Consider the following 15,610-nt stretch of genomic DNA (forward strand, 5'->3'; position numbering starts at 1 on the left):
AAGTAGCTGACTTACTAAGGGCATACTTGTCTTTGTACTCTCTTTTATTTATGAGTAAATCTAATGAAAGGGGCGGCCAAACCTAATTCTGTGCTTCTTCCATTCTCTACTATCTCTCATCTCTCTCTTTCTTAGCTGAAACCTTTTCTCCTCTATCTTTTCTTCTTTCTTTTACAGTTTTTATATCAAAACAGGTTGTCCAAACCTTTCTACATGGTATCAGAGCAAGGTTAAACATTTCTTGAGTTGCTCCATCATGCAGCCCTAGATCGACTGACTGCATGATAAGATAAAGGAATGATCGAAGACTTCAAGTAAGCCCAGTTTTTGGATTTTCTGGAGGAATTGCAATCCCTTGTAGCTGGTCTAGGGTTTTACACCAAAATCAGGAAGAACTAGAGAAAGGGGAAGAGTCCTATTTTAGTAGGACTCTTCAATTTTGACCTAGGAAGTGGCACTCTAGTTTTCTAGGGTTCCTTGAGGTTTCCTGAAGGGGGAGGTTCAAGTCATAGCCTTTTCGGAGGTCTCTAGAGGTTGCAACAACCTCTTCTCTCTCTTCTCTCGCTCCCACGGAAAAAGGTATCTTTGGAAGGAGAGGCTTCTAGGGTTCCAAGAGGATGTTTGAGGTTTCTAAAGGAGATAAATACCTTCTTTTCCATCTCAAATTGATTTCCTAACCTATTCTGAGAGTTATGGAGGGGTTGTGTAGTTGAAAACAAATTTTCAGGAGAAATGGGATCTGGGGGAGGAGGTGTTGGAGATCTCTTCGGAGCCGGAACCATCACTACAGTCAAGTTGGATGGTACAAACTACTTAGAATGGTCACAATCTGCAAAGATAGCCATTGGTGCTTGTGGGAAATTGGGGTATGTCACCAGTGAGGAAAAAAAACCTAAAACTAACCATTCCCGATGGGTACAGGAAAACTACATGGTGATGACTTGGTTGTGTAATTCCATGCGACCATGCCCCATATAAGTAAGAACTTTTTATGGGTTAACACAGCTAAGGAGATTTGGGATGGAGTAGCAAAAACCTATTCATAGAATGAAAATGTTGCTAGAGCCTATCAGAGAAACCAAGTGATTACTACTAAGCAGGAAGATAAGTCTTTTGCTATTTATTTTTCAACCCTAAAAATCTTATGGCAGGGGAAAGATCATTTGGAGACTGTGGTTTGGGAAAGTAGAAAAGATGCAGCAACTTATCAGAAGTTGGTAGAAAAGATTAAGGTTTTTGAGTTTTTTAGCTGGACTTAACCCTAAGTATGATATTGCACGCCAACATATTCATTCCCGAGACAGTGTAACTCTCTCTCAAGCATATATGCCTTTGTGTCTAGAGAGGAGAGTAGGAGAAATGTGATGATGAGGAACCCAGACCTTGAGCAATCAACTATGGTTAGCACAATGAAGCCTAAGCCGAGTGGGGATAAGGGCGGAAATGAACTGAGGAAGGAGGACAAAAGGGATCTAATCTGTGACTACTATAACAAACGCAAACATACCAGAGATACCTGCTGGAAGCTTTACCTACACCTTGTACCGAGTTAGCTCAGAAATAAGAAGGGAAATGTGAATATGGCAGTAATTGGTGATTTATCAGGGCCACCTACTACAGCCTCTCTAGAATCTGTTGCAGCAGCTACAGTGAGGGCCGAATTGGAGAGATATGGGCAATTCCTAAATTTGAAGGATACAACCAGTTCCATGTCAGTATCAGGTGGACAGAAGGTGCAAGTGGATCAGGAGGTAGTCATTCTACCTCGTTTGCACACACAAGTAGTTCACGTGCCACTGCAAATTATGTATCCACTACAGGTAAGGAGGGACCTCCCTGGATTATAGACTCAGGAGCCTCAAAACATATGAACAACATTTCCACCATTTTCACTTCATACCACCTCTGCTCTGGTAGAGATAGAATTTCCACAGTTGATGGATCACATGTTACCATTGCTAGGAAAGGGTCTGTCAGGATAACTGATACCATTACCCTACCTTCTGTCCTTCATGTTCCTAGACTGAGCACTAATCTTTTATTTGTTAGTAGCTTGAGAAAGAATTTAAACTATTCTGTGCTTTTTTCTCTTGGTCATTGTGTTTTGCAAGATCTGGAATCAAAGAAGACGATTGGGAGTGGTCGTGAGGTGAATGGAATCTATCTTCTTGATGCACTTCCTAGTCATTAGAGTCATCATGTCAGCAGGAGTATTGAGTTAGAGTCAGTGGGTCAGATTATGCTTTGGCATAATCAGTTAGGACATTTGTCTTTTGCTTCCTTTCGTTTTTGTTTCCCAAATTGTTTGTCTGTCAGTTTGTCCAGTTTGGAGTGTGGGGGCTATCAACTTGGAAAGCATTGTAAACATTCCTTTAAAGCAAGTAATAAAAGATGTTCTTCTGTTTTTTATATTAGTCATACTGATGTGTGGGGGGCCATACCATGTTTCCTCTATGGGTGGCTATTGGTGTTTTCTTCTGTTTGTGGATGATTATTCTCAGTACTCTTGGATATATTTGATGAGATCCTGTGATGAGGAACCTACCATCTTTGGTTCAACAATTCCATCAGATGGTGCTGACACAGTTTGGGGTACGAGAGAAAGTGTTTAGATCAGACAATGCCAAGGAATACTTTGAAAAAAAACTTATCATACCTTTTGGAGCATGGAGTTATCCATCAGAGTAGTTGTACATACACTCCACAACAGAATGGTGTAGCAGAAAGGAAGAACATACACATTGTGGAAGTAGCAAGAAGCATGATGTTGAGCTCTACAATTCCAATTCGTTTTTGGAGTGATGCAGTTCTTACAGCAGTGTTCTTGATTAATCGAGTGCCTTCTCGTGTTCTTGGATATAGCACTCCGTTCAGCCTTCTTTTTCCTAAGGGGGAGACATTCCATATTCCTCTAAGGGTGTTTGGATGTGTGTTCTTTGTCCATGTTCTTGGTCCTCACTGCTCAAAGTTGGATCCTAAGGCAAAGAAGTGTGTCTTCCTTGGGTAATGTAGGAAATTAGAAGGAGTATTGTTGTTATGATCCAGTCTCCGGGAGTCGGTATGTTACTATGGATGTCACCTTTTTTAAGTCCACACCATTTTTTTTTAGGGGTTCTTCTCAAGGGAGGTGTTTTGGAGAAGGAAGTGAACAATCTATACAACTTCATGTTCCAGCTCCTTTGTCTACTCCAGTGTCTGACCTACTTATCTCACCCACTTTTCCACCTCCATTGTGTCTTGTCTCTCAGTGCAGCACCTACGACAGCACAGAGAGGTTGATTCCACAGTAGAGGAACCCACGTCACTCCCTATCGGCTCATCCGAGGTTCCAGGTTCGACTGACACAAACCCAAGTATGCCTCTTGTTTCCTCTGATGGTTTAGTTCCTATTGATACTACTACCCTTGCTCCTAGCGCCATTGCAGATGACCTTGATCTACCTATTGCCCTCAGAAAAGGGAAGAGGAAGTGTACTACTCGTTGCATCTCACACTATCTTTCCTACAGTGGATTATCCCCTTCCTATCGGGCCTTCCTTTCCTCCCTTGACTCTATGTCTATACCCAGGAGTGTTAGTGAGGCTCTCTCCAAACATGGGAGATTATGGATTTGCCTGATGGCAAGGAGACTGTTGGATGCAGATGGGTTTATACAATGAAGTACAAAGCTGATGGGAGTGTAGAAAGCTACAAGGCGAGGCTAGTTGCAAAAGGGATACTTAGACTTATGGCATAGACTACTTGGAAACATTTTACCAGTGGCAAAGATGAGTTTAGTTTGAATTCTTCTATCACTAGCAGCTACATACTCTAGGCCACTCTTCCAACTAGATGTGAAGAATGCCTTTCTCAATGGGGACTTGTAGGAGGAGGTGTATATGGACCTTCCAACTGGCTTCTACAATAATGTGGAAAAAGGAAAGGAATGAAGGTTGAAGAAGTCCCTATATGGATTAAAACAATCACCAAGTGCACTGGTTGTATTTGGCTATACTCAAACTCAATCTAATCATACTCTTTTTGTAAAGAGGAGGGGTTCACTTGTGTCAATTGTGATAGTGTATGTAGATGACATTGTAGTTACAGGAAATGATTTGAGTGAGATTGATACCTTGAAGAAGAATCTGCATAAAGAGTTTGAGATTAAGGATCTTAGGGAGCTGAAGTACTCTCTGGGCATTGAAGTGGCAAGGTCCAAGCATGGGATCTTCATCTCAGAGAGGAAGTATGTTCTAGATCTACTACAGGAGACAAGAAAGCTTGGGGCAAAGGCAACTGATACACCTATTGATCAGAACCACAGGATAAATGCTTCTGAGGGTGAACTAGTGAAGGATGTTGTAAAGATATCAGAGGTTAGTGGGGTAGTTACTATACTTATGTATGACGCAACCAAACATCTCTTATGCAGTGAGTGGTGAGTCAATACATGCATGCCCCATGAGTTTAGCATTAGGAGGCTATTGATAGGATACTTTCCTTTTTGAAGGGACACCCAGGTAGAGGCATATTGTTTCCTGACCATGGACAGTTGAAATTAGAGGCTCACACAGATGCTAATTAGGCAAGGTGCCTAGATGACAGGAGATCTACATCAGGAGTTTTTACTCTTGTTGGAGGTAATTTAGTTCACAGAAGAGTAAACAGACAGTTGTGGCAAGGTCAAGTGCAAAAGCTGAATACATAGCCATGGCACATGGTGTTTCAGAACTCCTCTCAATTTGTTCCTTGTTAGGGGGGATTGGAATTGAGGCCGAAGAACCTATGATGCTATATTGTGACAATCAAACAGCAATTAACATTGCCCACAACCCAGTTCAACATGATAAGACGAAGCATATAGAAGTGGATAGACACTTTATAAGGGAAAGGGTGACATCCGGAGAAGTTTTCTTGCCATATGTTGCATCTGACTTGCAGCTAGGAGTGCTCACGGTTCGGTTAACCGAACCATGGGGTGTTTTTTTTAATCGAACTAGTACTACTGGTTTTTGGAAAACCGGTAACTGAAACCGAACCGAAGCCAGTCAGTTAACCAGTTGACCAGTTCGGTTAACCGTCGGTTCGATTCGTCAATTTTTCAATTTTTTAATTTTTACAATATTTATTATAAAAATATAAATAAATATATAATAAAAATTTAAAAATATATATAATATTATATTTTAAATAATATAATATAAATATATATTTATATATAGTATATATAAAACATATATAATATATAAAATATATATAATATATATAATATACATAAATATATATAAAATATATAGAAATATATGTATATCGGTTAGTTTGGTTAACCGTCGTTTTTTTATATTGGTTAACCGAAACTGAACTGGTACCCTTCGGTTTTTTAAAAACACCGAACCGACCGGTTCGATTCGGTTTTGGTCGACTTTTCCAGTTGGTTCAGTTTTTTGGTTTTTTTTGCTCACCCCTACTTGCAGCTTGCTGATGTTCTTACAAAAGGAGTTGCAAGAAACAAGTTGGAACATGATCTACACAAGTTGGGAATGTGTGACATTTATTCCCAACTTGTTGAGGGGGAGTGTTGAGTTTTGGATTGATATAACATGTATTTTATTTACATAGCATAGTTAGGGAGTTATTGAGCCTTAGACCCATTAGTTTATGTTTTAAGTTAAGAGTGTTTTTAAGTTCTCACAAGTAGCCGACTTACCAAGGGCATACTTGTTTTTGTACTCTTTTATTTATGAGTATATAATCTAATGAAAGGGGTGGCCAGACCTAATCGTAAGCTTCTCCCATTCTCTTCTATCTCTCATCTCTCTCTTCCTTAGCTGAAACCTTTTCTCCTCTTTCTTTTCTTTTTTTCTTTTACAGTTTTTATATCAAAACAGGTTGTCCAAACCTTTCTACTTGGTTCATAGCAATATTTTCTCATTCTTCCTGTTTTTACCCATTCTTGTCCATTTTAGAATTTCATCTTGGGTAAGAATGAGAAAGAATGAGAGTTGAACCACACATGGCCTATATTGATGCAAATTTCTTGACAGAGCTATTATCAAAAAAAGGATGCTTACACTTCCACAAGAATCAAGAGTTACCTGAAGAAGGATATTCTCTTGGAGGGCACAATTGAAGTCTTGAACAAGGACCTTTATAAGAAGACAAAAAAAGCAAAAACAGAAGATGGAGTCCATTTTAGAATAATACAAAAATCGTGCACTATAGAATTCTACAGTGCTTATCCTTACAATATAATGAGATTCATTATTTGCAGTGGTAAAGCTCTTTGCAAATATAATATTGGCAGTTTCTAAAGATTTTCCCAAATATAATAGAATGTGCTGATAACAAACAACAAGAAATCAGTATTAGCAAAGGCATAAAAATACAGTTCCCATAACCTTGCAAATGGAAGTAAAAAATGAGTTGATAATATCACTGATGTTTTTTCAATATAATATCAGAAGTTAATAATAAACAACAAGAAATCAATATTGGCAAAGACATAAGTATATTTCCTCACTGTGCAATAGCCAACTCTTCCTCTAGAAGAAAAAATGTTTGTGTGCAATGGACACCACCAAGTTGCGGATGGAAGAAACTAAATTTTGATGGTAGTTGTGTGGGTAATCTGGGTCTAACTGGCTCAGGCATTAGTGGTGTAATTAGGGATGAGAAAGGAGTTATACTCTCATTGTACTCAGGTCCAATTGGGCAAGGTGATGTACTCAGATCAGAATTTTTGGCAGCAGTTTATGGGGTGGAGAAAGCAAAAGAGTTGGGCATTGAAAGGCTGATTATTGAAGGGGACTCAAGAACAATTGTGAGTTGGCTGAAAAAGGGAGAACGAATAATTTGGAATTTAAGGAATGGTTATAGAAGGCTCAAATGGCTATATAAAGAAATGATGATTCAAGTCAACTGGGTGAGAAGATCTGCAAACCATTTGGCGGATGGGCTAGCTAAGCAAGGGGTTCAGAGACAGTCTATGTATTGGGCTCACTTGTAATTTTCTGGGTTAAAAATGTCCTCTTGAATCTGTTGAATCTTTCCACAACTTCTTGTTGTACCTATTTTATCTAATTTTAATGAATCCTTTTCTGTGTTGCTGATAAAAAAAAAAGTATATCTCCTCACTGTAACTACAAACAGAATTTAATAGTATATGTTTATCCGTCATTTGCACCCATAATTTAATTAAGCAGAATGGAATGGTGAAACAGGATTCATGTCGCCAACCCCATATAATTGGGATAAGGCTTGGATGATGATGATAATATGTATGCATCACTTCTCATGAATAAAGGACTGTTTGGCATGTGCCACATATTGATTTTAAATATAGAGTTAGGATAATAAGAACTCAAGTGGTATTTGATTGGTTGTCAGAACAAAATCAGTAGATAATCAAAAGCTGGTTTCATTTTATTACTTTTTTCTGTCAGAACACCATCTAAGGTAACCATAGTGTAAAAAAGATGGGAGTTTCTTCTATATTTATTTGATAAGGGAAATTGATGCTTACCACATTGTGAGAAAAGAATGAAGAGGTTTCAATAGGCTTGAATTCAGAATCAGTGTCTGGGACTCTGGAGCCTGATGCTTTGCTCTGACTAGTGACTGCAGACTCCAGGGCATGTAAACAATAGGTTATGGTTTTCTGGTTGCTGCTGCAACATGTGTTGATATTGCAACATTTGCAGTTAAAATGATGCATGTAGAGGTTTCACTGTTTCACAGAGGCTAAATTGCATATCCCTAAGTTGGAAGTAGGTAAAAAAGCCAAAAAAACAAAAAGATGTTGGAGTCAACCTGAAAGGATATCCTAACTTCTTGAAACTGGAAACAGAAGGAATGGATTTTTAAGACTTCCACAGGAATAGAAACTCAACATAACCTAGTGCATTAATCAAGTCAGGTACTTGTCCACTGAGATGATCAATCAAGGTGTAATCAGTGAATTCATGTGGAACATCATCACTGGGTGCGTCTTCCAAGAGGGTGAACTCAACAGTGACCACAGTAGTTACCTTCTGGTGATCAGAATGCAGCGAGTGGGAAAGTAGAATCTGGACCAGGCAGACAATGTCAAATGGCCAAAGGCCTGCAAGGTGATATCAACAGGAACTGAAGGAAAGTAGGAACTTACAATTTGTAATTTACAATTCAAGGGTAAGTAGTTTGGTGATTTACAAGAGGGGGATGCTGAGAAAAAGAGGTTTGCAAAGGGATGGTTGTTTTGGGAAGAAAACGGAGTGAAAAGTCCCAATGGCTTGTTTTCTTTCCAGGGATCCCATGTCAAAGTTTTGAGTGTTTCAGGTGCTTGCTTTGGTTTCACAAATCAGATGTGGACCCATTCACTGTCAAATCATTATTTCTGGGTAGGATCTTGATTATTGAGACTCCATTTATCTACTTGAGTGAAAGAACCATGAAAAGAGAGAGAAGGGCATTAAAATGAACCAATCAGTTGAAACGCCATGTCAGGCTCCAGGAGCAACCTTACCAAGTCCTATTTTGATGGTTCCAATCAAATTAATACCTGTGAAGGTGATTCATTTTCTTGTGTGAGGAGTTTTGGAACATTCAACATTGCCGAATGTAAGCATTCATGTGATTGATGGTAATAGTATGGCTGGAGAGTGGAGAGTGGATGCTTGGTCACTAGGGGGCTGATATAGTGCTCCTGCAGAATTACCTTTTCTTCATGCAAGAGAAGATCAAGGTTGAGTGCTGCAGAAGTACTCCAGAAAGGCAGAGGTATGCAGGGGCAATAAATCCAAGTTATTAGTTTCATTTTTTTAATCCTATACTACTGGAAGGAAATATAATCTTACTGCCATAGCCCCACATGTTGAAGTTACTTTGAAGGTGATGGATAATGTAACTAGGGTAGGAAAAGAAGAGAATGTACTATAAAAGAAGGGAATGGACATAAAAGAGACACGTTAATTCATGCACTGGGGTGTCTAAGGAACAAGATGCAACTAGAGTTGTGTTGGGGTCTGCAAGTGGTACATGCTTTTATTGGCTGTCTTTTGTTTGGGGGGTAGAATTACAGAATCATTGTGCACTGGCTTTCTCTATTTTTGTGAAATAGATTGAATTTTGGGTTTTTTTTTTGTGTGTGTGTTTTTCTGGCTAAGGTTTGATTGTGGGGCTTTGGATGTCAATTCCTGATAGGCTCATTTTATCGAATGTAACATCCTTTGCTTCTATCCCTTGTTCTTTTCATAACACTTCCCTCAAAAATATACCCCACACCAATTGACATAACCCTCAAAAGTATATATATATATAACTAAATTGGTATTGACTTGACGACTCAATGGTGAATGGACATTTATCTAAATTCACCATCTCCAAGATCTCTAACATAGTAATGGCATCAATGGTCAAAATGAGATTTCATATAGTTTTTTTGGCGTCAATTTTTATTCGATAAATCTTAATTCAGTCGATATTAGCTCCTTTCAGTAATATCATAATTATACACGACAAGAAAAAAAAAATCAAGCAGCCATTATGGTTATAAGATGATCAACTATTGCAAAAAGGTAAATAACATTAATAAGAGAACCTATAGTTCCTAAAAAAATCAAATATTTTTTTGCCATATTAATCTTAATGTCGCTTACTTCGTCAGGTGGAAGACGAAACAGTTGCCGATACTCTTCACTTCTCAAAGATGCTGCAGACTGTAACAAAACACACGGACCGGAAATGAACAGTAAAATCAATAGCTATTATAACTTCAAGCAAGAAATTGAATAGTTCGAAATTTGACAATCGTTGACACAATCAACCGCAGAATCAATCCGAAACAGCAGAAATTGGATGGAAACCTCAGTCAAAAAGTATCAATAGTACCTGGATTTCAACATCTTTACGGTGGTTAACCGACGAATCAGATTGCTCGTTACGATCAGAGGGATCAACAACACCTAAAGACGAGGTTTCAGAACCGGAGTCTGAACCCGATTTCGAAACCAATGGAGAAGAAGGAATGGACTCAATTGACTGAGAAGGTTCGGCCTTCTCTTTGCTCGGAGATGCTACGGCCATTGCAGAGATCTAGGGCGTCGGTGACCAAGCAGACGTGGAGTTCAGAGAGAGAGTCTGAAATGAACTGACTTTAAATAGACGTGAATTCAAGCATTGCCGGTTTTACGGTTTGATGAAATGAGATGAGAGAGAAAGGCGTCATGATTTCATGAATGAATGCGGCATTTCAACTCCCATAGTCCCATTCATTCGTGCTGGTTTGTTTAACTTAAACGCATACCTGCTAGACTGCCACCTGGGAGGCTGGGACCCCGGGGACTTAAAACCCAAATCCGAGCCCGAATTTGGTGTATGTCGGTATCCGGGTAAGACATGAGACTGGTCGGATCTCATCCAGACCCAGAATCATATTCCATGAGACAAATAGGTTGAGAATTGAGATGTGCATTTGGATCCTAATTAGATAGGTTTACGTAGATCCATTTATATTTTTTAGATAATAAAAGTGAAATTCTATTGGCCAAGATCTATTTATTTGGGGCATGAATCGGATGCACATATGAAGGAATCTAAACGGATCTATATTTTATTCGGTTGAGGATACATTCTTTCGAACCAAGCATAGCCTTAATGATGGATGTTGAGATAAACGGCCAATGAACACATTACTTAAAAATGGTAACTGGGTGGGGCGGGGATAGGGAGCCTCTTCTCATTTCCATCTCCCGTAAAAATTCCCATCCCCATCTCCATCTCCGTCCCCAGGGACAAAGTTATCACCATCCCCGTCCCCAAGGGAATTCCCATTCTCATGGGGACCCCCACTCCTCATGATTTTTTAAAATGGCAATCATTTTGTTTTTGTTTTTTGTTTTATTAAAAAATAAAAATAAAATAATTAAAATTTACAATATTTTAAAAAATACTAATATATAGACATATGTGTACATATGTACATATATAAACATATGCGTACATATTAACATATATACATATATATTAGTGGGGATCCCACTCGATGCTCGGCAGGAATTGGGGTCCCCTTAAGGTGGAGAATGCTCTCCCAGTCCCCGCCAATAGGAATGAAAATTTCCCCATCCCCATCCCCAGCCCATTCGGGGTGGATCCCCATGAGGATCAAGGAAATGGGGAAAATTGCCATCCCTATTCCTAAATTCTCAACTTCTCACTACCTAAAAAGATTCCTCCTTATTAAATGATAGTTGTGCATGTGCAAGATGAAAGAGGAATGATAATGATGTCAATGGGTTGGTTAGGTAAATCTGCCTTTTAACCCGATCCTAGGGTCAGGTTTATTGGTTTTAGTATAGAGTACGGTTAGGGTCTTGGTTCTTTTAACTTGTGTCAAATATGGGGTTATTTGTAATTTACCCTAATAATAATGAAGATGATGATGATAATATACTAAAACCCATATGGTGTGCAAATAGATTTATTGCTTTCCAACCTAAATACTTGGCTTCAAATCTTCTTAATGGTTTGATCAACAATAAAATGGCCTTATTAGTTGAACCACCAACAACACCTAGATGGAAATGCAGTTTCCTTTTTATACAATTTTAAAAACGTAAGTTTTAATAATAAGAAATAAAAATACTTTAAATATAAATTTCAACAAGAAAGATTAAGAACTAACTAATACCTAAAATATAGTTCTTAATGAGAGAGAATGGGATAAACTAAAAAGTGATAATGCAAATTATATTTTCTGCCTAGCTAGATTTAAAATTAGGGTATTTTAGTCAAAAAGAAATTTCAAATATATGGGACCCTATTCATATTTTTAATAATAGTATAAATTCATTTAATAGGTGACTATGATGCAACATCATATCAAATGATGATGCACATTACAACATCATCATTTTGACTATGATATGAGAAAGATATGATATTTGAATTTTTTTTTTTTATCAATCAACTGGTATCATAAACGTGGTAGCCAATTAGGTGTTATTTATCAAAACTCATGAGTGGGTTTTGATTGATCAAAACTCTTCCCATACCATATCTTTCCCGTATATTTTCCGTCATTCCATATAACCAGCTTCATACACTTGTTTTTACAATAGATCATGTGGCAACAAAGACAAATAATGGAAACATGACTAGTGGATTTGTTGCCTTTTAACTTGAAAACTTAACTTCTTGTTTGTATTTTATGTTAATGGTTTTAACTCATGGTTGAACCAAACAGATGACCTTATTGGTTGGACCAAACAAATGAATATGCTTCAATGCAACTATTGCAAAAAATAAATAAATAAAATAAAAAAAGAACCATTAACTTCATTAACAACTAGATGACCTTATTGGTTAAACTATGTACGTATTTTACCAGGTCAATAAGCTATAAGCAATACATTAATTATTTTTTTTTTATTTTTATCAATTTTCATAATTAATAGTAATAGATTTCATTTTTCACGCATATTTTTGTTTAATATGATGAATATGTAATATTAACGGCATTCTCAATTATTTTATAAAATTTATAAAGATTGTTATATGAATCTCATATTGACTTGTTAAATTAGGAGGGAAATACATATCCAATTGATTTAGAACATTCATTTTTTATTAGTGCTTTCTATATTGTGCTCAAATCAACTATTCAAAGACCAAAATTTTAGGTCCATTTATCACCAAACTACTTACCTATTGGAAAAAAAAAACCATTGGCATGTTGATATAACTAACCAAACCATTTAACCTGTTAAATGGGCTCATAGATAATAGATTAAATATTAATTCTCTTTTACTTTTAGTTTTTATTCTATTTTTGTCATTGATAAAAAAATAATTACTATTTATCACACTTAATTTTTAATAGGACAAAAATACATTAATAAAAAAGTATTCACATTTACTACAAAATTTCTATTTTTTAAAACTTTTTTGTTTTTCTACTTATTTTTTAATTTTTTATTACTTGAATTATGACATCATAGGTTAGCTCATTCGGCTAATATGATTGAACTTCTCACCCACACCTAGATGGAAAAACTATTTTGATTTTAGGATGATATTGAATTTTGTATTCCATTTTCATCATTAATAAAAATACTTTTTATTTTCATAATTATTTTTATTTAATTAGTATGATGAATATATAGCATTAAAGATGTTCTCAAATTCTTTCTACAAAATTCTTTACTTTTTGATTTCTTTTGTGCTATACATTTTTTAAATTATTTATTTATTTAATTATGGCATCATGAGTTGACTCGAAAAGTTGGATAATTAACCCACCATCTAGATAGGAAAACAACTTTGTTTTCAAATCAATTTTAAAATATATATTTCAGTTACATAATTAATAAAAACAATTCTTACTTGTCACTTAGCTTTTCTTTGATATAATTAATGTATAATATTATATTATAGATGTATCTGATTTTTGTTTTTTTGTGATTCTTTATACTTTTCTATTTTAAAAAAAAAATCATTTTTTGACTTTCACATTATGGGCTAATTCATTTAAAATCTAGGTTGATTTTAAAATTTGTATTTCATTTTCATCATTAATAAAATTGTTTATGTCTAATTCTTATTTTTGTTTAACATCAAATATGCCCAAATTTTTATAATCTTTCTGTATTTATGATTTTTTGTATTTTCTATTTTTAAAATTTTATTATTTGATTATGATATCATTTCATTTCTAGGTTGATTTTAGATTTTTTTCCCATTTCTATCATTAATAAAAAATAAAAAATACTTTTTACAAGTCATATTTATTTTTACTTTGTATGATGAATATATAATATTAGAGATATGCCAAAATATTTTTAATTTTCTATATTTTTATATTTCATCAATTTTTAATTTTTATTATTTAATTATGGCATCATTGGTTAACTAATTTTTACCAAAATGGTTGAATTGCTTATCCACCACTAGGAGTGAAAAAATGGTTTTGTTTTCAAAATTCTTTTTTAAAATATCGATTTTATACTTTTAAAATTAATGTTATGGATTTAATTAGTATAATTTAATGACGAGAAACAAATATATCTTAAATATAGGATTTAATGAGAGAATAAGAGTTAATACCTTAGATTTGGGACTTAATGAGAGAGAATAGGAAAATGGTTTCATTTTTTGTTGGCTTTAAATTTTATATTCCATTTCCACCATTAATAAAGATATTTCTTATTTATCGTTTATTTTTGTTTAATATGATGAATATATAATGTTAAAGATGTGACCAAAATTTTCTACCAGTTTTCTTGATTTTCTATTTTTACTTTTATTAATCATAGCATCATGGATTAGCCCATTTGACCCAAAATGGTTGAACTTCTTACCACCACCTAGATCGAAATACAACTTCAGTTTTGGGTTAATTTTAAAAAACATAAGTTTTTATACTATTAAAACTATTATAGATGGATATGATAAATGGAATTTTATGATGAGAAATAAAATGCCTTAGATATATGGCTCAATGAGGGAGAATAGGAATTAACACCTTAAATGTGGGACTTAATTAAAGGGGATTGAATAAATTGAATAATAGTATTCAAATTACATTTTTCTCTCTCCACAATAAAGAGTGGCTAACTGGCTATACTTTGACAAGTGGGTTATTTTAGTGAAAAAGAATCCAAAAATCTAAAACCTTATTCGTACTTTTCATAACAATACAGATATAGATGAATGGAGAAACTCTATTGTTAGAATAATGGTATCAATTGATATTTAATATATTGTTTTCCAAAAGATAGGTGGTTTTTTTCAAAGAAAAATGCCCCTAAGCTGTATCGTTCATAATAACACTGGTGATTTTATGATATGTATCATGATATAGTGATATGCTTTGGATATGCATGGATGTGATAGAATGATTTGGATATGCATGAATATGTTAGGGTTTTTGAAATAATCATGTTTCTGAACTACTTTAATTTCATTATATTATAAAAACATAAAACCTTAAAATATAACATTAATAGTCAATTTTACATTTATAATTTCATACAGGAACTTAAACATTATGTGAAAATTAACACCTGAGATCAACCTTCCAAGGCTTTTGTTTTGGAACTCCATAGGCTAAAACTGTTAATTTGGAACTAGTGTGGTCAATCGTATATATTCCTCAGGATCATAGGCCGTTATATTGTATTGAAATCCATAATCTTGGTTCACATGGGCTACAATTTTAACAGTGGAGCCTTGATACTTTCTAATTACAAAGACAAGAAATTCCATCAAGTAGTTTTCACTGAGGCTATGTTAGGTTTGAAGGAAAAGGTAGGGAAAGGGAGGGAAAGGTAGGGAAACCTATATAAGGTTTGTAACGTTTTCCCTACCTTTCCCTACTTTTTCCTTCAAACTAAACACAGCATAAGGTTGAGAGATTAAGTTGTGCCTGTAAGAGGATTCCATAAGAGCCAAACAGGTACAAGAAACTGTATTGAACCATGGATTATCCTTTCAGATAGTTGCTCTGAAATTGACACTGCAGTCCCACACTGAAGTTCTAAGCCCGAAGCAGTTCCAACTGTACAAGGGAGACCTGTTTTCGACACTCCAACTCATCAAATTCAACCCAATGCAATGGGAAATTGCACCCAGTTACGGCGGTGCTACCTGATATGCAA

General features: G+C 35.5%; 1 protein-coding gene across 1 annotated transcript in view; it reads right to left on the reverse strand.

Annotated features, from left to right (window-relative positions):
* LOC104598421 (protein VASCULAR ASSOCIATED DEATH 1, chloroplastic-like) overlaps positions 1 to 10,225 on the reverse strand; it is a 45,687-nt gene extending 35,462 nt beyond the window's left edge. Inside the window, exons 1-3 of the mRNA XM_010260469.3 lie at positions 9,846 to 10,225; positions 9,614 to 9,673; positions 6,074 to 6,124 (exon numbers count right to left, since the gene is read on the reverse strand). Coding sequence (XP_010258771.1) covers positions 6,074 to 6,124; positions 9,614 to 9,673; positions 9,846 to 10,040 — 306 coding nt within the window. The 5' untranslated portion in view covers positions 10,041 to 10,225. The remainder of the gene's footprint in view (positions 1 to 6,073; positions 6,125 to 9,613; positions 9,674 to 9,845) is intronic.
* Positions 10,226 to 15,610: the final 5,385 nt, after the last annotated feature.

The sequence above is a fragment of the Nelumbo nucifera genome, chromosome 6 (genome assembly GCF_055504915.1).
Source record: "Nelumbo nucifera cultivar China Antique chromosome 6, China Antique-T2T, whole genome shotgun sequence".
NCBI classification, from domain to species: domain Eukaryota; kingdom Viridiplantae; phylum Streptophyta; class Magnoliopsida; order Proteales; family Nelumbonaceae; genus Nelumbo; species Nelumbo nucifera.